The 25,955-nt window shown below is 40.4% G+C and overlaps 1 protein-coding gene across 4 annotated transcripts in view; it reads left to right on the plus strand.

The window, feature by feature from the left end:
* LOC128690374 (serine-rich adhesin for platelets-like) overlaps window positions 1–25,955 on the plus strand; it is a 364,642-nt gene that overhangs the window by 334,102 nt on the left and 4,585 nt on the right. For all 4 annotated transcript variants that reach the window (XM_070089660.1, XM_070089659.1, XM_070089658.1 and 1 more), the window contains exons 16-17: window positions 243–428; window positions 21,704–21,853. In XM_070089660.1, coding sequence (XP_069945761.1) covers window positions 243–428; window positions 21,704–21,853 — 336 coding nt within the window. The remainder of the gene's footprint in view (window positions 1–242; window positions 429–21,703; window positions 21,854–25,955) is intronic.

Below are 25,955 nucleotides of genomic sequence, written 5' to 3' on the forward strand. Positions count from 1 at the left end.
AAGTAGTTAACTTGCCGAGTTGATTTTTTTGTAAAATTTAAAAAAGTTTATACAATACCATATTAATTCACATAAATATATCCCATGAATGCATTAGATAACATTTATGAAAAAAAAAATATTTTTTAGGTTGCTGTACTTTAGCTTGTTTATTTGATTCTGTCAAAAAGTACAACACATATTGTGTAAATTTTTGTCTGTGTTTTTTGTGTTTGCTTAATTGAACTTTCATATTTTTATAGGAGGCTTGTGCAGTGTATGAAAGAAGTGCCTCCCTGCGCCATATGATTTCCCGGGTACGACGTGATCCAGCAGCATTTGCACGCTATCAGCACAACCGCGACCTTGTCAATCTTGTTAATCAGTTCTCAGATAAAGAACGTGATTTGCCACTTGGCTGGGAAGCTAAATATGACCTTTCAGGAAAGGTATAGTAAGAAGTCTCATACATTTTTCTTTTTTAATTTATCTTTTGTTATTAAAGTTTACTGATAATCAAATGTGATGTTATACATTATAAACTGTTGGTGGATATAAACCCATGGTGATACTAGAGTAGGTTTTATGAGTTACTTTGCTCTGGATGTAATTACCTATTTTTAGTTATGTATTGAGGTTTTTCAACCATGTGACAAAAGACAGCTGATATACACTTGCTAGCCATATTGGACACAGCTCCACATGAATTTGTATTAATAAGCTACTGCATGTGATAGTTGTGGTTTATATTGTTAATTGGTGAACATCATTATCTCCAGACACTGGGACGAATGAGAGAGCCTGCAAGTCTTGATGCATACCAACACTTTGGGCCATTATTCGAATTTCATTACCTCCTATTCCCCAGGCAGTGTATGGCCTCTACAGGTTTAGCACTTCTGCCATGAATATATTAATAATAATTGAGGATGTGCCCAGAGTTGTCAACTTATGCTAACTAAAAGTCACTAAATTCAGTCTCACAAGTTGCTAAAAGTAGCTAAACAGAAATACAAGGTTGCTAAAAAAGTAGCTAACAGTGAAACTTATAATGCATACCAGTAACATTTCTACCAGAAGGGGATATCAGATTTTTTTTTTTTTTTTTTTTTAACAAGTTGGCCGTCTCCCACCGAGGCAGAGTGACCCAAAAAGAAAGAATATCTCCAAAAACAAAATACTTTCATCATCATTCAACACTTTCACCTCACTCACGCATAATCACTGTTTTTGCAGAGGTGCTCAGAATACAACGGTTTAGAAGCATATACATATAAAGAATACACAACATATACCTCCAAACTGCCAATATCCCAAACCCCTCTTTTAAAGTGCAGGCATTGTACTTCCCATTTCCAGAACTCGAGTCCGGCTATATAAAAGTAACCGGTTTCCTTGAATCCCTTCACTAAATATTACCCTGCTTACACTCCAACAGCTCGTCAGGTCCCAAATACCATTCGTCTCCATTCACTCCTATCTAACACGCTCACGCATGCTTGCTGGAAGTCCAAGCCCCTCTCCCACTAAACCTCCTTTACCCCCTCCCTCCAACCCTTTCGAGGACGACCCCTACCCCGCCTTCCTTCTCCTACAGATTTAAATGCTCTCCATGTCATTCTACTTTGATCCATTCTCTCTAAATGACCAAACCACCTGAACAACCCCTCTTCAGCCCTCTGACTAATACTTTTATTAATTCCACACCTTCTCCTAATTTCCACACTCTGAATTTTCTGCATAAAATTTACACCACACATTGCCCTTAGACAGGACATCTCCACTGCCTCCAGCCACCTCCTCGCTGCAGCATTTACAACCCAAGCTTCACACCCATATAAGAGTGTTGGTACTACTATACTTTCATACATTCCCTTCTTTGCCTCCATAGATAATGTTTTTTGACTCCACATATACCACAATGCACCACTCACCTTTTTTCCCCTCATCAATTCTGTGATTAACCTCATCCTTCTTAAATCCATCCGCCGACATGTTAACTCCCAAGTATCTGAAAACATTCACTTCTTCCATACTCCTCCCCAATTTGATATCCAATTTTTCTCTATCTAAATCATTTGATACCCTCATCACCTTACTCTTTTCTATGTTCACTTTCAACTTTCTACCTTTACACACACTCCCAAACTCATCCACTAACCTTTGCAATTTTTCTTTAGAATCTCCCATAAGCACAGTATCATCAGCAAAAAGTAACTGTGGCAATTCCCATTTTGTATTTGATTCCCCATAATTTAATCCCACCCCTCTCCTGAACACCCTAGCATTTACTTCTTTTACAACCCCATCTATAAATATATTAAACAACCATGGTGACATTACACATCCCTGTCTAAGACCTACTTTTACCGGGAAGTAGTCTCCCTCTCTTCTCCATACCCTAACCTGAGCCTCACTATCCTCATAAAAACTATTTACAGCATTTAGTAACTTACCACCTATTCCATATACTTGCAACATCTGCCACATTGCTCCCCTATCCACTCTATCATATGCCTTTTCTAAATCCATAAATGCAATAAAAACTTCCCTACCTTTATCTAAATACTGTTCACATATATGCTTCAATGTAAACACTTGATCTACACATCCCCTACCCACTCTGAAACCTCCTTGCTCATCTGCAATCCTACATTCTGTCTTACCTCTAATTCTTTCAATTATAACCCTACCGTACACTTTTCCTGGTATACTCAGTAAACTTATTCCTCTATAATTTTTACAATCTCTTTTGTCCCCCTTCCCTTTATATAAAGGGACTATACATGCTCTCCACCAATCCTTAGGTACCTTCCCCTCTTTCATACATTTATTAAACAAAAGTACCAACCACTCCAACACTATATCCCCCCCCCCTTCTTTTAACATTTCTGTCATGATCCCATCAGTTCCAGCTGCTTTACCCCCTTTCATTCTACGTAATGCCTCACGTACCTCCCCCACACTTACATTCTGCTCTTCTTCACTCCTAAAAGATGATATACCTCCTTGGCCAGTGCATGAAATTACCGCCTCCCTTTCTTCCTCAACATTTAAAAGTTCCTCAAAATATTCTTGCCATCTACCTAATACCGCCCTCTCCCCATCTACTAACTCTCCTACTCTGTTTTTAACTGACAAATCCATACGTTCCCTAGGCTTTCTTAACTTGTTTAACTCACTCCAAAATTTTTTCTTATGTTCATTAAAATTTCTTGACAGCGCCTCTGCCACTCTATCATCTGCTCTCCTTTTGCACTCTCTCACCACTCTCTTCACCTTTCTTTTACTCTCCATATACTCTGCTCTTCTTATAACACTTCTGCTTTGTAAAAACCTCTCATAAGCTAACTTTTTCTCTTTTATCACACCATTTACTTCATCATTCCACCAATCACTCCTCTTTCCTCCTGCCCCCACCCTCCTGTAACCACAAACTTCTGCCCCACATTCTAATAATCTGTGTACATAACTGTATTTGTGTATACCTGAATCAACTTACTTATTTATAAATTAAAATGTAAATATTTCTTATTTATAAATTAAAATGTAAATATTTCTTATTTATAAATTACATACACTGTTTAAGTGTGGTAGTGGTGGTCATTTCTGCTGGTGCCTCCACCACCATGTACGGCTTCTCTCAGTGGCCCTTATAAACCCAACAACAACACTTACACCATTTACTCCTCTCATACATTATGACATATTTTATTCATTTTAGAGTATATATCATGTTTCTATGTTATTAACCCTTTGAGGGTCGGTCATGTACAAATACGTCATTGCAGCCAGGGTCGGTCACGTACTTGTATGCCTAAATTCTAGCATCTTCAAATCTGGTGGAAGAAAGCTGGCAGGCCTACACATGAAAGAATGAGCCTTTGTGGTCAGTGTGTGCAGTATAAGAAAAATCCTGAAGCACGCTGTGCATAATGGTTTAAAACAGCGGCTTTCTAGTGTATTTTCATATGGTATTTATAGTTGTAATCTCGTTTCCTTGGTCTCACTTGATAGAATGGAAGATATATTACGGAAATAGAGGTGATTTCGATTGGTTTCACAATGACAAGTACCTTGAAATTGAACTCAAAGTAGTGAAAATGATCGATTTTTGCCCATGTTCAAGAGTAAACAAATCAAGCCACACGTCCATTACATGTCAAGTGGTAAGTCTAATGTTCTTTCATAAGTGCGCTGATATCATTTATACTGTTTTTACAATGATGCAGTATTATACATAACAGAAAACCTATTTTCTGTGAGAATAAAAATTCAAAATGGAAAGCAAAAGTAATGTAAGAGGGGCCTAGAGACGTGACTAATAAACAGATAAAATGTTATTTTAGTGCCATGAATGTCTGTCTTGTTTATTCTGGACCTTATTTTGAAATTGGCTTCTTTTGAAATTTGTGTGAAATTGCCCAAATTGCCTATTTCTGACAACCTTATTGGGTTGTTGAAATAGGTAAATGGGCAGATTCTTGAACTCAATCAATAGTACAAATGGATTTCTTGGGAAATTGCTATGATTTTAGCCAACTGCAACATTAGAGTTGGGCAAAAATAGGGCCCAAAGTGGGCGAAATCCCCACTTCGAGACAGCTAACTTCATGAGAGCATAATTCCGTAAGTTTTCCATCAAATTTCATACTTTTGGTGTCATTATGATCGGAAAAAGATTCTCTATCATTTCCAAAGAAAAGTTTTTATTTTTTTTTAACTTTCAGACTACTACAAAAAAAAACACCACACTTTAGTTCACATTAGCTCACTAGCACACTGCTACTAATGAGTTAAACAAAATAATCATCAGGGAAGCTCCATGACATACACCTCCCCTCCCTCTTCACTTCTGCCTGGTAGACTAATTACCAGCAGGCAGAACACCATACAGTACTCTCGCATAAACAGGCCTCTGCATTCTAGGACCTTACAAATAAACATGAGAGCACTTAAACACAAACACCTATAGTATACACTAAAAAACTTACCAAAATTACCTACTCAAACTACTGCCCAAACATGATGACTTCACCCCGTCACCACCTGTACTCATCTAATTGTAGTTACAAGGGTTGAGACTCAGCTCCTGACCCCGCCTCTTAACTGAACGCTACTAGGTCCTCTCCCTGCTCCATGAGCCTTATCATACCCCATCTTAAAGCTATGTATGGTTCCTGCCTCCACTACATCGCTCACCAGACTGTTCCACTTCCTGACCACTCCCTGACTGAAGAAATGCTTCCTAACATCCCTGTGACTCATCTGAGTCTTCAACTTCCAAGAGTGACCCCTTGTTTCTGTGTCCCCTCTCTGGAACATCTTGTCTCTGTCCACCGTGTCTATTCCATGCAGCATTTTGTATGCCATTATCATGTCTTCCCTATCCCTCCTGTCCTCCAGTGTCGGCAGGCCGATTTCCCTTAACCTTTCTTCGCAGGACATTCCCCTTAGCTCTGGAACTAACCTTGTCGCAAACCTTTGCACTTTCTCTAATTTCTTAATGTGCTTGACCCGGTGCGGGTTCCAAACTGGTGCTGCATACTCCAGTGTCTTAGGTATCGGAATGCTAATCTCAGGTTTGCCAGGCGCCCATATGCTGCAGCAGTTATCTGGTTGATGTGTGCTTCCGGAGATGTGCTCAGTGTTATACTCACGCCAAGATCTTTCTCCTTGAGCGAGGTTTGCAGTCATTGGCCACCTAGGCTATACTCTGTCTGCAGTCTTCTTTGCTTTTCCCTGATCTTCATGACTTTGCATTTGGCAGGGTTGAATTCGAGAAGCCAGTTGCTGGACCACATGTCCAGCCTGTCCAGGTGTCTTTGAAGGCCTGCCTGATCCTCATCTGATTTAATTCTCCTCATTAACTTCACATCTGCGAACAGGGACACCTCTGAGTCTATCCCTTCCATCATGTCATTCACATATACCAAAAATAGCACTGGTCCTAGGACCGACCCCTGTGGGACCCTGCTCGTCACAGGTGCCCACTGTGATACCTCATCACATACCATGACTCGTTGTTGCCTCCCTGTCAGGTATTCTCTGATCCACTGAAGTGCCCTTCCCATTACACGCGCTTGATCCGCTAGTTTCTGCACTAATCTCTTGTGAGGAACTGTGTTGAAGGCCTTCTTGCAGTCCAAGAAGATGCAATCAACCAATCCCCCTCTCTCTCGTCTCTTACTTATGTTACTTTATCATAAGTCTCTAGAAGATTTGTGACACAGGATTTGCCTTCCATGAAGCCATGCTGGTTGTCATTTATACTTTTGTTCTGTTCCAGGTGCTCCACCACTCTCCTGATAATCTTGTCTATGACTTTGCATACTATACACGTCAGTGACACTGGTCTGTAGTTTAGCACTTCTTCTGTCTCCTTTTTTAAAAATGGGAACTACATTTGGTGTCTTCCATACCTCAGGTAGTTGCCCAGTTTCAAGTGATCTGTTGAAGATTGTGGTTAATGGCACACCCAGCATTTCTGCTCCCACTCTAAGGACCCACGGGGAGATGTTGTCTGGTCCCATTGCCTTTGAGGTATCAAGGTCACTTAGCAGCTTCTTCACCTCCTCCTCTGTTGTGTGTTTGTCATCCAGCACTTGTTGGTGTATTCCCTGTTGGTGTCCCCCTCTGTCCTGTCTTCCCAGAGCCCTTCCTGTCTCCACTGTGAATACTTCCTTAAATCTCTTGTTGAGCTCCTTACATACTTCTTGACTGTTTCTTGTGAGTTCCCCACCTTCTTTCCTCAGCTTGATCACCTGGTCTTTGACTGTTGTCTTTCTCCTAATGTGGTTATACAGCAGTTTCGGGTCAGACTTGACTTTCGATGCTATGTCGTTTTCATACTGTCGCTGGGGCTCCCTCCTCATCTGTGTATACTCGTTTCTCGTGCTTCGACTGATCTTCTTATTTTCCTGGGTCCTTTTCCTTCTGTACCTCTTCTATTCTCTAATGCACTTAGTTTTTGCCTCCCTACACCTTCGGGTAGACCAAGGACTCACTTTGGTCTTACCATTGTTTCTGTTGCCCTTTGGAACAAACCTTTCCTCAGCCTCCTTGCATTTTGTTGTTATATATTCCATCATTTTGTTTACTGACTTTCCTACCAGTTCTCTGTCCCACTGAACCTCCTGCAGGAAGTTCCTCATACCTGTCTTTTACTGAACTAACCACCTCATCGGCTCCTGTCCTGGCCACACTAACCGACCGGGAATAATACGTGTTCGGATTCAGTACAAACCCGGAAAATGACATGTGGAGTGTTATTTCTCATATAAATTTGTAGAATATTTTAAATGCAGCACACTGGATAACACTTTAATCATGCTTATTATGCCTTTTATCTACAAGCACTGTATAGCACTTTGCCTGGAATTTTTGGGTTATCCTAGGTAATTTGCACTACATCTAATAACTGAAATTACGTGTACTTGTGAGAGACAGAGATATAGACAGACGGAGATATAGACAGAGATATAGACAGACAGAGATACAGACAGAGATATAGACAGAGATATAGACAGACAGAGATATAGACAGATACAGTTAGAGAGACAATCAAAGTCAGTCAGCCTGCTAGCCAGCCTGCCGAATACATATTACACGTGTTCCAGAATTGTTTGACATTTTGGCAGGATGACACTACCAGTCGTATCAGAAATGAAAGGATGTTGCACATGGGTTATTATCGAGGTTTTTTTTAATATTGCCTCAACCACTTGTGGCCACATCCATCTCAAAGCCACTAAACTCTAGGTCAACATCACTTTCCTCTTAAAAGGGGAGCGTTAATATGACATGACATCAGTGAATCCCTGGTGTTTGCCACGCTATTTGCTCTAGCTGGCACTCAATTGAACTGGTGCTCCCACAAGGTACAGTAGGGCCCCGCTTTATGGCATTTCACTTTATGGCGTTCTGCTAATACGGTCATTTCAAATTATGACCAAAACTCGCTATATGGCTCCCCCCACCTGACTTTCTAATATGGTCACCGCACCCCACCTGGTTTGTTTACATTCTCTGTGAGATCCGTAAGCACTAAGTCTCTCCATTATGTCTGGAAGCTCCAAAATTTCAAGTATTTTTGAAAGTTATTTCATATTTAATATATACTCTGATAATTATACTTATGTATACCTGTACCTAAATAAACTTACATACTGTGCTGGCATGCAGGTACACATTAAAATCAGTAAGAGTGTCTTAAGTCTTGAGACGTCATATTAGTAATGATAATAATAATCACCGAGTCTCATTAAATGTCGTATATTACGTTAATATACATTTTTTTTTTTCAACACGTCGGCCGTCTCCCACAGAGGCAGGGTGACCCCCCAAAAAACAGAAAGAAAATCCCGAAAAAGAAAATGCTTTCATCATCATTCAACACTTTCACCACACTCACACATTATCACTGTTTTTGCAGAGGTGCTCAGAATACAACAGTTTAGAAGCATATACATGTAAAGATACACAACATATCCCTCCAAACTGCCAATATCCCAAACCCCTTCTTTAAGGTGCAGGCATTGTACTTCCCATTTCCAGGACTCAAGTTCGACTATATGAAAATAACTGGTTTCCCTGAATCCCTTCACTAAATATTACCCTGCTCACACTGCAACAGATCGTCAGGTCCCAAATACCATTCGTCTCCATTCACTCCTATCTAATATGCTCACGCACGCTTGCTGGAAGTCCAAGCCCCTCTCACACAAAACCTCCTTTACCCCCTCTCTCCAACCCTTTCGAGGACGACCCCTACCTCGCCTTCCTTTCCCTATAGATTTATTATTATTATTATTATCACACTGGCCGATTCCCACCAAGGCAGGGTGGCCCGAAAAAGAAAAACTTTCACCATCATTCACTCCATCACTGTCTTGCCAGAAGGGTGCTTTATACTACAGTTTTTAAACTGCAACATTAACACCCCTCCTTCAGAGTGCAGGCACTGTACTTCCCATCTCCAGGACTCAAGTCCGGCCTGCCGGTTTCCCTGAATCCCTTCATAAATGTTACTTTGCTCACACTCCAACAGCACGTCAAGTATTAAAAACCATTTGTCTCCATTCACTCCTATCAAACACGCTCACGCATGCCTGCTGGAAGTCCAAGCCCCTCGCACACAAAACCTCCTTTACCCCCTCCCTCCAACCTTTCCTAGGCCGACCCCTACCCCGCCTTCCTTCCACTACAGACTGATACACTCTTGAAGTCATTCTGTTTCGCTCCATTCTCTCTACATGTCCGAACCACCTCAACAACCCTTCCTCAGCCCTCTGGACAACAGTTTTGGTAATCCCGCACCTCCTCCTAACTTCCAAACTACGAATTCTCTGCATTATATTCACACCACACATTGCCCTCAGACATGACATCTCCACTGCCTCCAGCCTTCTCCTCGCTGCAACATTCATCACCCACGCTTCACACCCATATAAGAGCGTTGGTAAAACTATACTCTCATACATTCCCCTCTTTGCCTCCAAGGACAAAGTTCTTTGTCTCCACAGACTCCTAAGTGCACCACTCACTCTTTTTCCCTCATCAATTCTATGATTCACCTCATCTTTCATAGACCCATCCGCTGACACGTCCACTCCCAAATATCTGAATATGTTCACCTCCTCCATACTCTCTCCCTCCAATCTGATATCCAATCTTTCATCACCTAATCTTTTTGTTATCCTCATAACCTTACTCTTTCCTGTATTCACCTTTAATTTTCTTCTTTTGCACACCCTACCAAATTCATCCACCAATCTCTGCAACTTCTCTTCAGAATCTCCCAAGAGCACAGTGTCATCAGCAAAGAGCAGCTGTGACAACTTCCCACTTTGTGTGTGATTCTTTATCTTTTAACTCCACGCCTCTTGTCAAGACCCTCGCATTTACTTCTCTTACAACCCCATCTATAAATATATTAAACAACCACGGTGACATCACACATCCTTGTCTAAGGCCTACTTTTACTGGGAAAAAATTTCCCTCTTTCCTACATACTCTAACTTGAGCCTCACTATCCTCGTAAAAACTCTTCACTGCTTTCAGTAACCTACCTCCTACACCATACACTTGCAACATCTGCCACATTGCCCCCCTATCCACCCTGTCATACGCCTTTTCCAAATCCATAAATACCACAAAGACCTCTTTAGCCTTATCTAAATACTGTTCACTTATATGTTTCACTGTAAACACCTGGTCCACACACCCCTACCTTTCCTAAAGTCTCCTTGTTCATCTGCTATCCTATTCTCCGTCTTACTCTTAATTCTTTCAATAATAATTCTACCATACACTTTACCAGGTATACTCAGCAAACTTATCCCCCTATAATTTTTGCACTCTTTTATCCCCTTTGCCTTTATACAAAGGAACTATGCATGCTCTCTGCCAATCCCTAGGTACCTTACCCTCTTCTATACATTTATTAAATAATTGCACCAACCACTCCAAAACTATATCCCCACCTGCTTTTAACATTTCTATCTTTATCCCATCAATCCCGGCTGCCTTACCCCCTTTCATTTTACCTACTGCCTCACGAACTTCCCCCACACTCACAACTGGCTCTTCCTCACTCCTACAAGATGTTATTCCTCATTGCCCTATACACGAAATCACAGCTTCCCTATCTTCATTAACATTTAACAATTCCTCAAAATATTCCCTCCATCTTCCCAATACCTCTAACTCTCCATTTAATAACTCTCCTCTCCTATTTTTAACTGACAAATCCATTTGTTCTCTAGGCTTTCTTAACTTGTTAATCTCACTCTAAAACTTTTTCTTATTTTCAACAAAATTTGTTGATAACATCTCACCCACTCTCTCATTTGCTCTCTTTTTACATTGCTTCACCACTCTCTTAACCTCTCTCTTTTTCTCCATATACTCTTCCCTCCTTGCATCACTTCTACTTTGTAAAAACTTCTCATATGCTAACTTTTTCTCCCTTACTACTCTCTTTACATCATCATTCCACCAATCGCTCCTCTTCCCTCCTGCACCCACTTTCCTGTAACCACAAACTTCTGCTGAACACTCTAACACTACATTTTTAAACCTTCCCCATACCTCTTCGACCCCATTGCCTATGCTCTCATTAGCCCATCTATCCTCCAATAGCTGTTTATATCTTACCCTAACTGCCTCCTCTTTTAGTTTATAAACCTTCACCTCTCTCTTCCCTGATGCTTCTATTCTCCTTGTATCCCATCTACCTTTTACTCTCAGTGTAGCTACAACTAGAAAGTGATCTGATATATCTGTGGCCCCTCTATAAACATGTACATCCTGAAGTCTACTCAACAGTCTTTTATCTACTAATACATAATCCAACAAACTACTGTCATTTCGCCCTACATCATACCTTGTATACTTACTTATCCTCTTTTTCTTAAAATATGTATTACCTATAACTAAACCCCTTTCTATACAAAGTTCAATCAAAGGGCTCCCATTATCATTTACACTGATGATAAATACACCACATAGTAGAATAAATAAACATAAATATGAGATATGGTAGCCAGATGACTTGCACAAATGACACCATATTAGAAATAATAATAATAATAATCACCGAGTCTCATTAACCCTTTCAGGGTCCGTCCCGTAGATCAACAGCTTTACGTTGAGTGTCCAAACCGTAGATCTACGCCAAAATTCTAGCGCCGTCAAATTTAGCGCGAAAATGCTCATAGGCCTACATGTGAGAGAACGGGTCTGTGTGGTGGGTGTGCGCCATAAACAAAAAATCTAGGCGTCCGCATAGCATTGTGGGAACGCCGGCTCAGTTACCCTTGTTCACCATGCCTCGTCGCAAGTCAGCTCTCACTCCCCGGAAAATTGGGACTCTCCTCTTCCTATCTGATAGTTCTGACACTGATGGAAGTGGAAATGAAGACGAATTCTACGGCTTTGATCAGTTAGTGACCGAAAAGAATGACCAGGATATCAATAATAGTGCAGAAAACCCTGACGATCCTCAACCTTCTACCTCTGGTGTGGGCACTCGTGACTCACGGTCGGTTGTTCCTCATCGCAAGAGAAAACTAATATTTTCGCGTGGCCAGGCCTCTGACTTCAGTAATGATGATGATAGTGACGTGGACTGTGATTTTATTGCGCTCGACGATCAATCGAGTAGTGATAGTGAGGAATCATATTCACCAGTGAAGCGTCGGTATGTTTGCCGCCGCATGCGCTCGGGTAGTGTACCCTATGCTGTGCCCAGGGGATGGAGTACATCCCGGAGTACATCCCGGAGTACATCCCGTGGCCCAACACCAGTTTTAGGTAGTGATAGTGAGGATGATGTGGCTACACTTGGCATGGATAGACCACAGGCATCAGTGGATGGTGTTAGTGGTGATGGTAGTGGCACCGCCATGCGTGACTCATCAGGCCACGCTGGGACCCACGCTGCTGACTCGTCAGTTCAAGGACAAAGCGGAGCGTCAGCCACCAGCCCACCACAACCACAACCACCCGCACAACCAGCCTATGATGTCCAGTATCCACCAGCAAACCGTATGTGGGATTGGCAGCAAAATCCCAATTTTGTTCCCAAGCCTCACCACTTTGATGACTCTCAAAGTGGAATTCTACCTACTTGTCCCCTTGGAACCACGGCCAATGAACTGGAATTCTTTGAATTATTCTTTGACCAGCCATTGATGGAAATTATTGTCAGGGAAAGTAATAAGTATTTTGAGTACACCATGGCAAATACGATCTTATCACCACAGTCAAGACTACACAGGTGGAAAGAGACGACTGTTGCAGAAATGTATTTGCTTTTTGCAACAATAATGCTTATGCCTCACGTCTATAAGCATAATATAAAAGCATACTGGTCCACAGATCGGCTAATTTCTACCCCGGTCTTCAGTGAAATCATACCAGTGAACAGGTTTATCTTACTCTTATGTATGTTGCACTTCTCTGACAAAACCAGGCCTGACAGAAGTGACAGGTTATACAAGATTAGAAATGTTTTCATGTATCTCAAACAAAAGTTCAGCATATACTTTTATCCATTCAAGAATCTTGTAATTGACGAGTCTTTGATTTTGTTCAAAGGTAGACTGTCATTCAAGCAGTATATACTGAGCAAGAGGAAACGCTTTGGTATAAAACTGTTTGTACTCTGTGATTGTGACAGTGGCCTGGTGTTGGATATTGTTGTATACACGGGTAGTAAAACATTGAAAGATACCAAGATGTTATTGGGTATCTCAGGTGATGTAGTGAGAAACATGATGGCACCTTATCTTGGTAAGGGGCATACATTATATACCAATAACTGGTACACAAGCCCATTACTCAGTGATTTCATGCGAGTGAACAAGACAGATGTGTGTGGCACAGTGCGTTCTAATCGTAAACATATGCCCAGGCTCAACGTAGGTGCTCGTGGTGATGACGTGCAGGTGTTTACTGCCAATGACATCATGGCATTACGGTGGCATGACAAACGAGATGTCACATTGTTGACAACCATTCACCGTAATGAAATGCAAGACAGTGGCAAAGTTGATCGAGTGACTAATGAACGTATTCGAAAACCAGTGACAGTGATTGATTATACACAAAACATGCGCTTGGTTGACAAATGTGACATGCAGATTGGTTTTGTTGACTGTGTTCGTAAGAGTTACAAGTGGTACATGAAACTTTTCTTCCATCTCATGGACATTTCAATGCTCAATGCATATAATATGTACCAAATAAAGACTGGCAACAGACCACCGTATGGTGACTTTTGTTTGTTTGTTGTCAGACAACTCATAATGAAGTACCAGGTAAGAACACCTGCTATACAACAAGGTCCTCGAATTCCTCAGGATATACCCAAGCGTTTGAGGAGGGAAGGTGATCATTTCATAATACAACTTCCTTCAACTCAGAAGAAATTTGCTCAGAAGAGATGCATCGTCTGTGCACAAACAAAACGACGGCAACAAAGACGCAAAGACACTCGGTTTATGTGTGAGGAATGTAAGGTGCCTTTGTGCATGGTGCCTTGTTTCAAGGAGTTCCACAAGCTCCAGCAGTTCTAAAACCATGTCAAGTGATTGTAAATATGTAAATATATGATAGAACATTAGTATTATACAATATTTGTGCATGTTTATTGTAATACACAACAGTGGTAAACAATAATATGATAATAACTTTAGTGCGATTATTGTGTTTAATACAGTGAGTTTATATTTAACCCCTTCAGGGTCCAAGGCCCAAATCTGAAGTGGTGCCCCAGTGTCCAAGAATTTTCAAAAAAAAAAATTTGTTATTTTTTCTTATGAAATGGTAGAGAATCTTTTTGTGAAGGTAATAAAACAAAAAGTACGAAATTTGATGGAAAATTGACGAAATTATGCTCTCGCGAATTTTGATGTGTCAGCGATATTTACGAATCGGCGATTTTGCCGACTTTGACTCCCATTTTAGGCCAATTACATTATTCCAGTCAACCAAATTCTTAGCTATTTCACTAGTATTACTTCTATTCTATCGATTGAGCACAAGAAATCGCCAAGTCAACTGTTTCAACTACAAATTAAAGTGATCGGAAATTGTTAATTTGGCCAATTTAACACAAAGTTCAAAATATTCCAATTTCAAAATAGGGTCCAGAATAAACAATGTAGGTATTCCTGGAACTAAACTAACATTTCCTCTGTTCATTAGTTACGTTTTGAGGCTTTACAAATAAATTCCATTTTGATTTTTTATTCACATATTGAATTTTTATTCACACCAAAAAATAGAAGATTTACTGTTATGCAATACTGTAATAATTGTATAAATATCATCACGATATTTGTGAATGCATATTAGACCCACTAGCTGGCGTGTATTAGACGTGTGAGGTCGTTTGTTTACTCTTGAATATCGGCAAAAATTTAACATTTCTGCTACTTTGAGCTTAGTTTCAAGCCATTTCCAGTGCGAAAACCAATTAAAATCATCTCTATTTCTGTAATATGTCTTCCATTCTATCAAATGAGACCAAGAAATCACAAATAGAACTATAAAAAACATACGAAAAAACACTGCAAAGTCGCTGTTTTAATCGAAAAATCATGATTTCAGTTTTTTCTCTCATTATACACAGTGTGCTGCAGGATCTGTTTTATGTGGTGCACACATACCACATAGATGTATTCTCTCATATCTAGGCCCAAATGTACCACTCACAGTTTATCAGAGTGAGCTGAGCTCATGACGTAGATCTACGGTTTGGACCCTGAACGTAAAGCCATAGATCTACGGGACGGACCCTCAAAGGGATATACGTTATATATAGTATTGGTCTCTCAGGCCCCAAATGTTAGTAGGAATAGAAAAAAATTGGAAAAGAAAAGAAAAAACAATAAAAACCGCAAAATAATGTAATGCGCGTATGTGGAATTCGTCGATGTTGCCGCCACCACATCATTTTTGACAAACTTCTTGGCACTGTATCTCGGTAAGTACTGATCAGAATTTTTTTTTTTTTGTCTTATTACCTTCACAAAAATATGCTCTTTAATTCTGTAAGAAAAAATCATTTTTTTTTTTTTTTCAAAATTTCTTGGACACTGGAGCACCACTTCAGATTTTGGCCTTGGACCCTGAAGGGGTTAAAGAAGGGTTCTTTCGTTGTTCCTCCCGGAAGGACAGTCCCTCGGGCATGGAAACAGATATATCTGGCAATCCTGCAACCTGGGAATAGGAAGGCTTGATCGGGGTCTGTTCACTTGATTTACGAAGCTCCGGCCGGTGTGCCTCATAAAACAACGTGGCTATTCCGAGATCGGAGTCGTCCAAGGATAGGTCAACATTTTCGCCAGACAATCCTTGGGATGTCTCCGAGTTATGGCCAACACCGGAGAAGAATTAATCATTATAGGTTCAGGACACGCACTAACAGTAGTAATGTTATTACCCAGTAATAACATGGCATCTTTCATGGGGAATCCTTTTGAGACACCCACAGTCAATTACCCAGTGTAATATTTGCACTGTACATAAATTTTATGCAAAGGGACAGAATGCTTCCAATAAAACAGAGGAATTCAAGGAAGTGTTCTTTGAAAGGGGTAATATTCCTTCTCTTATAAGTGAGCAATATGCTACAGTATCTCTAAAGGTTTTGACTTCAGTTGTTTCTGAGTTTTCCTGAAGGGAAATAAGACTCTTGCAATAATAAGGGGCCATACCTTTTTCTGCTTCTCTCGGGGACATGTTACTAGGGATATTAGAGATTTTCCCAATGGGTTGGGGTTTATGGGGGCAGTTGGGACGGATGTGACCTACTTTATTACAGAGGAAGCAGAGGACAGGCTTGCCCTTTACTCCCTGCGGACGTTTCAACTGGTGTCGCTCTGGATGGTCTCTCTCTGGATACTGTTGTCGAGATGCACCATGATGAGTAGTTTGTCTCTCAGCAGGTGGACCATAAGTTGAGAAGCGTGGCTCACCAGGTGACTTAGTTGGCTGACGTAGACGTTCTCCCTCCGGCTGGCACTTCATTCTCCAAGGTTGACGATCTCTGCTCATGCCAGGCTGTTGAAAAGAGAGACGGGACCGCTCGGACAAGGAGCGGTTAGTTTCGAAGGTATCAGCCAACCTGGCTGCCCCCAATGCAGTGGTTAAGTCACGATCCTGCAGAAAGACTCGAACTTCTGGTCCCACAGACTCCAGCAGGTTATCAGTCAGAATAAGCTGCACCAGCTCCTCAAAGGTAGAGACACCACTTGCTTTATACCAGCTGGTAAAAGCTTTGGTTTGCTGTCTCACAAAATCCACCAGGGATTGACCAAGCTGCCGCCTGCTTAGTTTGAATATTTTTTTATATTTGGCTGGGATACATGTATATGCTCCCAACACTGTGGTCTTCACTACTTGATAATCAGAAAATTCAGCGTCATTTAATACTGACGTAAATTCCTGTGCCTTACCAAACAATGCTGTATGAACCAATGATGCCCAGTGCTGTTCCGGCCACCTCAAGGCTCGAGCCTGATTTTCGAAGCTTTCGAAAAATTGTTCTGGTTCGGCCTCATTGAAGTGGGGAACAAGCTGTACTGCTTTCTGTAAATTAAAATCATTTACAGAATGCGAAAACTGCCTCCTTTCTCTTTCCCTGTCAAATTCTTCCCTTGCGAATGCTCTCTGTTCCCTAGTCTGCTCAAGATTGATTTTTGCCAGCTCAAGTGCCAGTGCCGCTGATTCACTTCTAGACAACCCTGCTGCACTAGACTGACCATTTTGCTCCGTTGGTGTATCATCTTCCTCCTGCGAGAACATAGTAGTTTTTGCCCTAGCTCCCGTAGAGGGAGGAGTCTGATGTGCCATCTCTTCTTCTCGAAGTTTGTCAGCAATCAGTGAACGCAGTTGCGCAGCTGTGAGCGTGCGTTTATATTTAATGCCAATGGAACGAGCAATTTGCCAACACTGCTGTAGGGACAATTTAGGTAGGTTATGCAAAGTATATGCTGACACCAGACGTCTGACTCGTCTAGGTGGTATAAGTTATTCGCTATGCACAGTACGATTGCAGAATAGCCCAACGTAATGTTATTTGCAGAACATGCTTAGCTATGCACAGTACGATTGCAGAATACCCCAACGTAACACGTTAATTTGCAGAACACGCTTAGCTATGCACAGTACGATTGCAGAATATGCATACAAGGTGGATACGCAATAGCAAAGTTGACTGCAACTGACACACAAAATTTGTAAAGCAATGCCAGACAGCAAGCTACACACTGTTCTACAAGATTGACCGTAACGAAGCGAGCACACCGAACAAGCTAGGAGCGAGCTGTTGAACGATCACACAATAGCAAGGCTGACCATAACAAAGTAACTGACATGCAAAATTTGTAAAGCGTTGGCAAAGCTAATGCAATGCCAGACAGCAAGCTGCACAATGTTCCTGCTACCAGCTTCACCCTAAGCTCAACCGTTTCTCTAAGTCCAGCTCCAGCTCTCGGACAGGCTACCCATATTACAACCCAGGAGTCCAAATGGCCTGTTATCCTGGGTGTAAAGGGAGCAAAATAAACACAGCAGAAAAGTTTTGAATTATATTATCCTTCATCAGTTATATGTACACTATGTACAGTGATAAGTATAGCGCACTCCATGGTAAGCAAGGCAGAACAGAAGCCACAAGAAAGCAGACCGTGCTTCAACCAGCTCTAGAATGGGAATGACAAGGGCAGACAGGAGAGTGGTACCCACATAACCTCTGCGATTGCCAAAACCATCTTCTTATTGGCTGGAACCTGGTCACTAGTTGAACGACGGGGCTCCATCGTCAACTCCCAGTAACCTGGTTCGCTGGTTGGGGGAGATAGCCTGTAAGTGAGGGTGTGTACATGCGCCGAATAAAGGTTACGTACTCTTTGCATGCCACAGTGACCAAGTATTCTTGGTATGGATAATTAGCTGAAAAATAGGGAAAACATCAATTTTTGTGTGAAAATGGATTCAAAATGGATGACAAATGTTATATAGGAGAGACCTAGTGGTATGATCAATGAGCTGAGGGAAGGTTGGTCAAATGGCTGAAATGCTTGTAATGCTTGTTTTGGAATTATTTTAAATTGGAATTTGTTGAAATAGTGTAAAATTGATAAAATTTCTGACTTCTCAACACTTATCACTGGTGGTGGAATGGGCAGTTTCATGTGATCATTGCATAGTAGGGAATGCATACTAGCAAAATAGCCACTTTGAGCACAGGGGTTGGCTTAAGAAAGGCCTCAAATTGGGTGAAATCACTGTTGCATAAGGTGCTCACTGGCTCACTGGAAGTATGGACAGTTTAGCCCTTCTCAGAGACTTGTTCTCAGGGTCGCCAAAATTTAAAAAAAAAAATTATTTTTTCTTATGAAAAGATAGAGAATCTTTTCCCGGTCATAATGACACCAAAAGTATGAAATTTGATGGAAAACTTACAGAATTATGCTCTAGCGAAGTTAGTGGTTTCGACGATGTTTACGCATCGGCAATTTTGCCCACTTTGAGCCCTATTTTCGGCCAATTCCAGTGTACTAGTCGACAAAAATCATAACTTTTTCACTAGAACTCCATTTTTTCTATCGAATGAGTACAGGAAACCACCCATTTACCGATTTCAACTATCAAATAAAGTGGTCAGAATTTAGCAATTTTGCCAATTTCACACAAATTTCAAAAGATGCCAATTTCCGAATAGGGTCCAGAATAAACAAGAAAGACATTCCTGGCACTAAAATAACATTTCCTCTGTTCATTAATCACATCCCCATGCCCCTCTTACATTTCTTTTGCTTTCCACTTTGAATTTTTATTCTCAAAAAAAACAGAAGATTTACTGTTATGCAGACTACTGTATTAGTGTAGAAATGGTATAAATAATACCAGCGCACTTGTGAAAGAATATTAGATTCACCAGTTGACGTGTATTGGACGCGTGGCATGATTTATTTACTTTTGAACTTTGGCAAAAATCGAACATTTCTGCTACTTTGAGCTCAACTTCAAGGTACTTTTCATTGGGAAACCAATCAAAATCATCTCAATTTCTGTAATATGTCTTCCATTCTATAAAATAAGACCAGGAAAACTAGAATACAGCCATAAATACCATACGAAAATACAGTGCAAAGTCGCTGTTTTAAACCAAAAACACGGTCAAAGTTTTTTTTTTTCTCATTACGCACTGTGTGCTGCAGGATTTTTTTTATACTGTGCACACTAACTACATAGACCCATTCTTTTATATGTAGGCCTACCAGCTTTCTCTTGCTAGATTTGGGGGCGCTAGAATTTATGCGTACTAGTATGTCAAAAACCCTGGTGCGTAAGCTGTACTAGTACGGCCGAAACCCTGAAAGGGTTAATAATAACACCCTAAAAACCAGCAATATTGTACAGAAAGGTAAATTATTATTTTAGTGTAAGTGTTATAGTGAATGCTTCCTCTAACCAACCCACTAAAGAATGATTATTGACTTTCCAGGTTGCAAAGTTGAATTACCACATAAAATTTGATAATTCTCCCATATACAGGCCCCCATGTTATGCAGAAAAGGTGGGACAGCTGGGGGCTAGAGCCTTGTCTAAGGGCAAAGGTAAAAGTTACACTCATTTTAAGCATAAACAGGCCACCCAGGGCTATCCCAGTCAAAACAGAATGTGCTAAACCAGCATTTGTACTTCAATGGGTTGGTTAATAGAGGGTTAGGCAAAAATCCTAGCTAGGAAAATATATCTATTTATTCAACATAACACTATATACACACTCTAGAAACACCTTTATCTATCTTATATCCTAAACGCCCAAATGACGGTACACAAGGCGGCTGGCGGTCCAGTAACCATAACACTTGTCCTAGTCAGCCGCCGGCCTTCACTACTCCAATACCAAACCCATTTCTTATTTCCTCACTCATCCCACAGCACCCTGACCATGTCAGAGCCTAGGTGAGCATACAAGTAAGCCATAGAAGAGCCTATGTCTTAAGTTAGCTAAACAAAAGGAGTACACAACTACAAACTTAGCTTAAATACACAGCATCTCCATCGCCAGCCTCCATGCCATGCAGACTCCACGTGACTCCTCCCAGCCACGCTTACCCCGCGTACCCAAACACAGTTGGAAAATAAATACCTAGCAGGATTTCTTTATAATTATAGTTTAACCTACTTTATAGTACCCCCAAAAGCACCTTATGAATTATAAAATTATACTTTACAATTATAACATTCCTACTATTATGACTCCCTTCTCTACTGTATATACCTTACAATGTAATGCAGAACCCTGCATAACAACATTACAATGTCATGCAGAACCCTGCATAACATTGAGAGTTACTTCTAGGTTCACCCACAGTTTTACAAAACTATCAGGAGTCTCAGAATATACATTACACCCTACTTTCTTTTTCCTTTCTGACTACTGACCTTGTGTGTCTGTAAGGTTTGTAAAACATGAACTTTTATTTCTAAATCCACATTAGTGTTCTGTGAGAAATTTAGTACTTTTTAGATGTTCAACAAATATCTTTCTTATAATAATTTTTAGCAATTTGCATGTCAAGTGTTAAGGAAACTGGTCAGTAGTTCAGGGCTTTCTGCCGGTCATTTTTTTTAAATATTTTCTTATGTTTACCATCATCCATTTGCTTGTCACTTCACTTGTTAATAATTTCTTTGTATTCTAAGTGGCTTATATAGTATTTCAAGTCATCTTAATATTCCTGGTGATGTACCTTCTGGTCCTGCTAATTATGATAAGTTCCATCAAGAGGGGTCTTCATTTCTTTATCAGTAGCTTCAGTGCTTGATAATCCCTCTTTGTCCTTTCTTTTCTCTCTAGTACTGGTCCTTGCTCATTTGTAACAAGATGGCTGAATAAGTGATGGAATGAGTAATGTAATGAAAGTAATATAATCATTTGAGAGGAGAGGCTGTGATATCTTGTATTCTAACTCCCATTTACATAGCCTGAAACTTAGTCATTAATAAATTTTTAGCAACACTAATTTGATCATATATTATCAGCATCTGATGTTGATTTTTAGGATTAAAGTCTGGAAGTCATGATCCAAATTCAGCATTGTTTGATATATTGATAACCTGTGCCATGCTGATTACTGACTGGTAGTTTAACTATATTAAATATTTCATTTGATGTGAAGAAATGTCTCTGTTTCAGCTCTTCTTCATTGATCACTCCAGTAAAACTACATCCTTCATGGATCCCAGACTTCCCATTGATGCTCCTTTTATAAATGCCAGCAAGTTAGCTTTGCCAAGTAGTCATCATCGTAGATCACGCTCTCCAGGAGATGAAGATGCTGCTCGGGTCAGTTTTATCACATACAGTACATTAAGTGAATCATCATTATTTGTAGGATGAGCATTAAGAGCTGCTCATAATATCCTCAGTTTTAGAAAAGTTATTAAATGACATGTAAATTAAAATGTTAAGGCCTGATGATGAACTCAAAATATGTCTTGTTCCTGTAACTTGAAGATGGTAATTTTTACCTATCAAGATGCTAAAATTTATTGATTTCAAATCATTTTGGCTGTGTGACTTATGATATTATGAGTTCATTACTGAAGGTAGTTAATTTCCAGACGAGAGCATCAGAGGATGTAAAAAAACAATGATCTAATATGGTAGTAGGTTGTTCATGTTAAATATGTATGTGGCCAGTGTTATGCATTCAGGTCTTGTAATATACATTATGGTTTCTTACTAATGTTCCAAGACCCCTTGAGGAGCCCACATCTAGAAGGTTCCAGAGCCCAGTCAGGACAAATAAAGTTATTGATATTGCTTCTAGCCAATAGGGAAACTCACTGTCATCATTAAGTAACCAATCAGAGTCCTAACTCCTACTCAAAGGGAATAAAGGATTCAGATGTGAAGCAGTTTAGTTTTGAACTTAGGAGGTGGTGATTCTCAGTCACTGGTTGGACTCACTCTCAGAAATTCATAAAAAGCTATGAAACTTATGGCAAAATTGATAAGAATAAAAAGGTCTTAGAAAAAAACTCCATTAGTTTGATGATGGAACTTTAACAAGTCAGTTGCCATATGGATTTTTAATGAGTTTTTATGTTGGTAATAAAATTTTGATTTGGAGTAGGGCTGTAATAATATGATGCATATTTTGCTACACATTAATAACTAAATTGTCAAGGTAATTGTACTCTTCAACAATGGAATGCTTCATCTAAATCTTTTACTGCCTTATTTATTCATTAGGGTGTTGTTTACAAGAGAGTGCATGAGAGTAACTATTACCCAGTTTCAGAATCTTGTAGGATTGTACATAATTTGATTCACTGCCTGTGTAGGTGGTAGGTTTGTAGACAGTATCCATCTAAGGAGGTTATACTGTTATACTGTCAAATGATTGTGAAATGGAAATTTGTTAAATTTATTGCACTTGGGCAGGATTGCTGATATTGTTTTTCTTTGTATCATGAACACACAAGGTGACAAGTCAATCTTACAAACTTCTTACCTTCAGTATATAAATTCCCATACTTTCTTGTGTATTTCAACGAAGAGGAGAAAATGAATGTATCTCAGAGAACTAGAGCTGAAGTAGTGGTGGTACTATTAAGTGTTCATCTTTGGAAAGGAAGGGGAGTATATAAGCATTTAAATTCAATAGTTACGTGTATTATGGTAAAAGTGGTACAGTGGAACCTCGGTTTTTGTATGCCCCAGTTTTTGTAGGATTTGGTTTTTGACGACTTTTTTGTCAAAATTTTGTCCCAGTTTTCGTACACCTGCTCGGTTTTTGTAGAGTTGAAAATGGCTCGTACCAAACGCATCTGCGTGACTCAGTCATTCAAGAGCCCACACAAAGCATCCCATGCCTTCGTGACTCAGTCTGCCTTTGTTTCTCGTTGAGTGAGCATCACCCCGTGCATTCATCCAAAACACTTTGTAATAATCCAATGCTCTTTGTGCTTTTTTATTGAGCAAGACTGCTAAATAAATGGGGCCAAAGAAAGTTGATAAAGAAGGTGAGATACACGATAGAATTCAAGAAAGAACTCGTAGCAAAGTACGAAAGTGGCAAAAGCGTGGCTGATCTTGCCAGGATGTATGGGATGTGAAAGGGGTAAATGTGCTAACGAAACAGAGATCGCAAACAATCAAAGATACTGAGAAAGTTGTTGTTGGTGTGGATCAACGAAAAACAATTAGCAGGAGATAATGTTTTGGAGGCAATAATTTTTGCAAAAAAGGCAAGGCAGTTGCATGTGGATCTCGCAAGGAAAATGCCTGGGACGAGTGCTGCTAATAGTGAATTTAAGGCCAGCAAAGGCTGGTTCAACAAATTCAAGAAGCTAACTGGCATACACAGTGTGGTGAAGCATGGCGAGGCTGCAACCTCGGACAAACATAGGGCCAAAGTATTCGTTGGTGAATTCAAGGAGTGCATAGAGGCTGAAGGATTCCTCCCCAAACAGGTCTTCAATTGTGATGAAACAGGCCTCTTTTGGAAGAAAATGCCAAGAGGACCTACATCACGCAGGAGGAAAAGGCACTGCCAGGACACAAGACTAAAGGATAGGCTAATTCTTTTCTTCTATGGTAATGCTAGTGGGGATTTCAAAGTGAAGCCTTTACTGGTGTATCACTCTGAAAATCCCCAGGTGTTCAAGAAAAAATGTCAACAAGAGTAAATTGTGTGTGATGTGGAAGGCTAACAATAAGGCATGGGTCAAGAGGCAAATTTTCATTGAGTGGGTCAATGAAGTGTTTGGCCTGAGTGTAAAGAAATACCTCCTGGAGAATCAGTTGCCACTCAAGTGCCTCCTGGTGATGGACAATGCTCCTACTCATCCTCCAGACTTGGAAGACCAATTGTTGGAGTTGTTTAGTTTCATCACAGTGAAGTTCTTGCCCCCTAATACCACTTCTCTCATCCAGCCCATGGACCAGCAGGTCATTTCAAACTTCAAAAAACTCTACACCTAAGCACTGTTTCAAAGGTGCTTTGAAGCGACCTCAGACACTGAATTGACCCTAAGAGAGTTCTGGAGGAATCACTTCAATATCCTCAACTGCATAAGCCTTATAGATAAGGCTTAGCAGGGAGTGACTTCCAGGATGATGAGCTGTGCTTGGAGAAAAAAACTGTGGCCAGAATGTGTCCTCGAGATAGATTTTGAAAAGTTTGAGGCTGACCCTGACGACCCGGTGCCTATTGTGGAGTTTGTGTCTTTGGGGAAGTCCATAGGGTTGGATGTGAGTGGCCAGGATGTGGAAGAGTTGGTGGACAACCACAGGGAAGAGCTAACCACTGAAGAGCTGGAGGACCTTCAAGTGGAGCAGCAACAGACCGCGGCTGAGGAAATTACTTCAGAGGAGGAGGAAGAGAGGGGGAGAATGTGCCTTCTTCAATGATTAAGGACATGAGTTGCAAAGTTTTGTGTAGAAATATCACCCGAACAAAACTGTTGCAAGCCGTGTCTGCAACATGTTCAATGACAATGCCTTGTCCCATTTTAGGCAAATCTTAAAGATATGCCAGAAACAGACCTCTCTGAACAGATTTTTTGTGCGACAGGGGTACAGTGATTCTCAAGCTGGTCCTAGTGCCAGTAAAAGACAAAGAAGGGAAGTAACCCTGGATAGGGCCTTGATACCTGAAGTCCTTATGGAAGGGATTCCACTTCCAAAAAATAACCTCTCCACCTCCCTCCCCTCTCCTTGCCATCTTCTGTACACCAACAAGAGTCTTCAGTAAAGGTAAAAGTGATGTTAAAATGTTCATTTATCCATTTCATTAGTCATTTATATTTATTTCTCATTGTTTTCCGTATGTAAGACTATTTTTTGTTAATATTTGTGGGTGTCTGGAACGGATTAATTGGATTTACATTATTTCTTATGGGAAATATTGCTTCAGCGTTTGTACGATTCAGTTTTCGTCAGACTTTTTAGAACGGATTAATCACAAAAACTGAGGTTCCACTGTATGTGAGTAGTGGGTTATAAATGCATAAACACTTATTGTAACCCACTACTCACATATCACTTTTACTATAATACACATAATTCTTGAATTTAAATGTTTATATCCTCTACTTCCTTTCTTTCCAGAGGAGTGTAAGAGAGAGAGAGAGAGAGAGAGAGATTGAGAGAGAGAGAGAGAGATTGAGAGAGAGATTGAGAGAGAGAGAGAGAGAGAGATTGAGATTGAGAGAGAGAGAGAGATTGAGATTGAGTGAGATTGAGAGATTGAGAGAGAGAGATTGAGATTGAGAGATTGAGATTGAGAGAGATTGAGATTGAGAGAGAGAGATTGAGATTGAGAGAGATTGAGATTGAGAGAGAGAGAGATTGAGAGAGAGAGAGATTGAGAGAGATTGAGATTGAGAGATTGAGAGAGAGAGAGAGAGAGAGATTGAGAGAGATTGAGAGAGATTGA

The sequence above is a fragment of the Cherax quadricarinatus genome, chromosome 29 (genome assembly GCF_038502225.1).
Source record: "Cherax quadricarinatus isolate ZL_2023a chromosome 29, ASM3850222v1, whole genome shotgun sequence".
NCBI classification, from domain to species: domain Eukaryota; kingdom Metazoa; phylum Arthropoda; class Malacostraca; order Decapoda; family Parastacidae; genus Cherax; species Cherax quadricarinatus.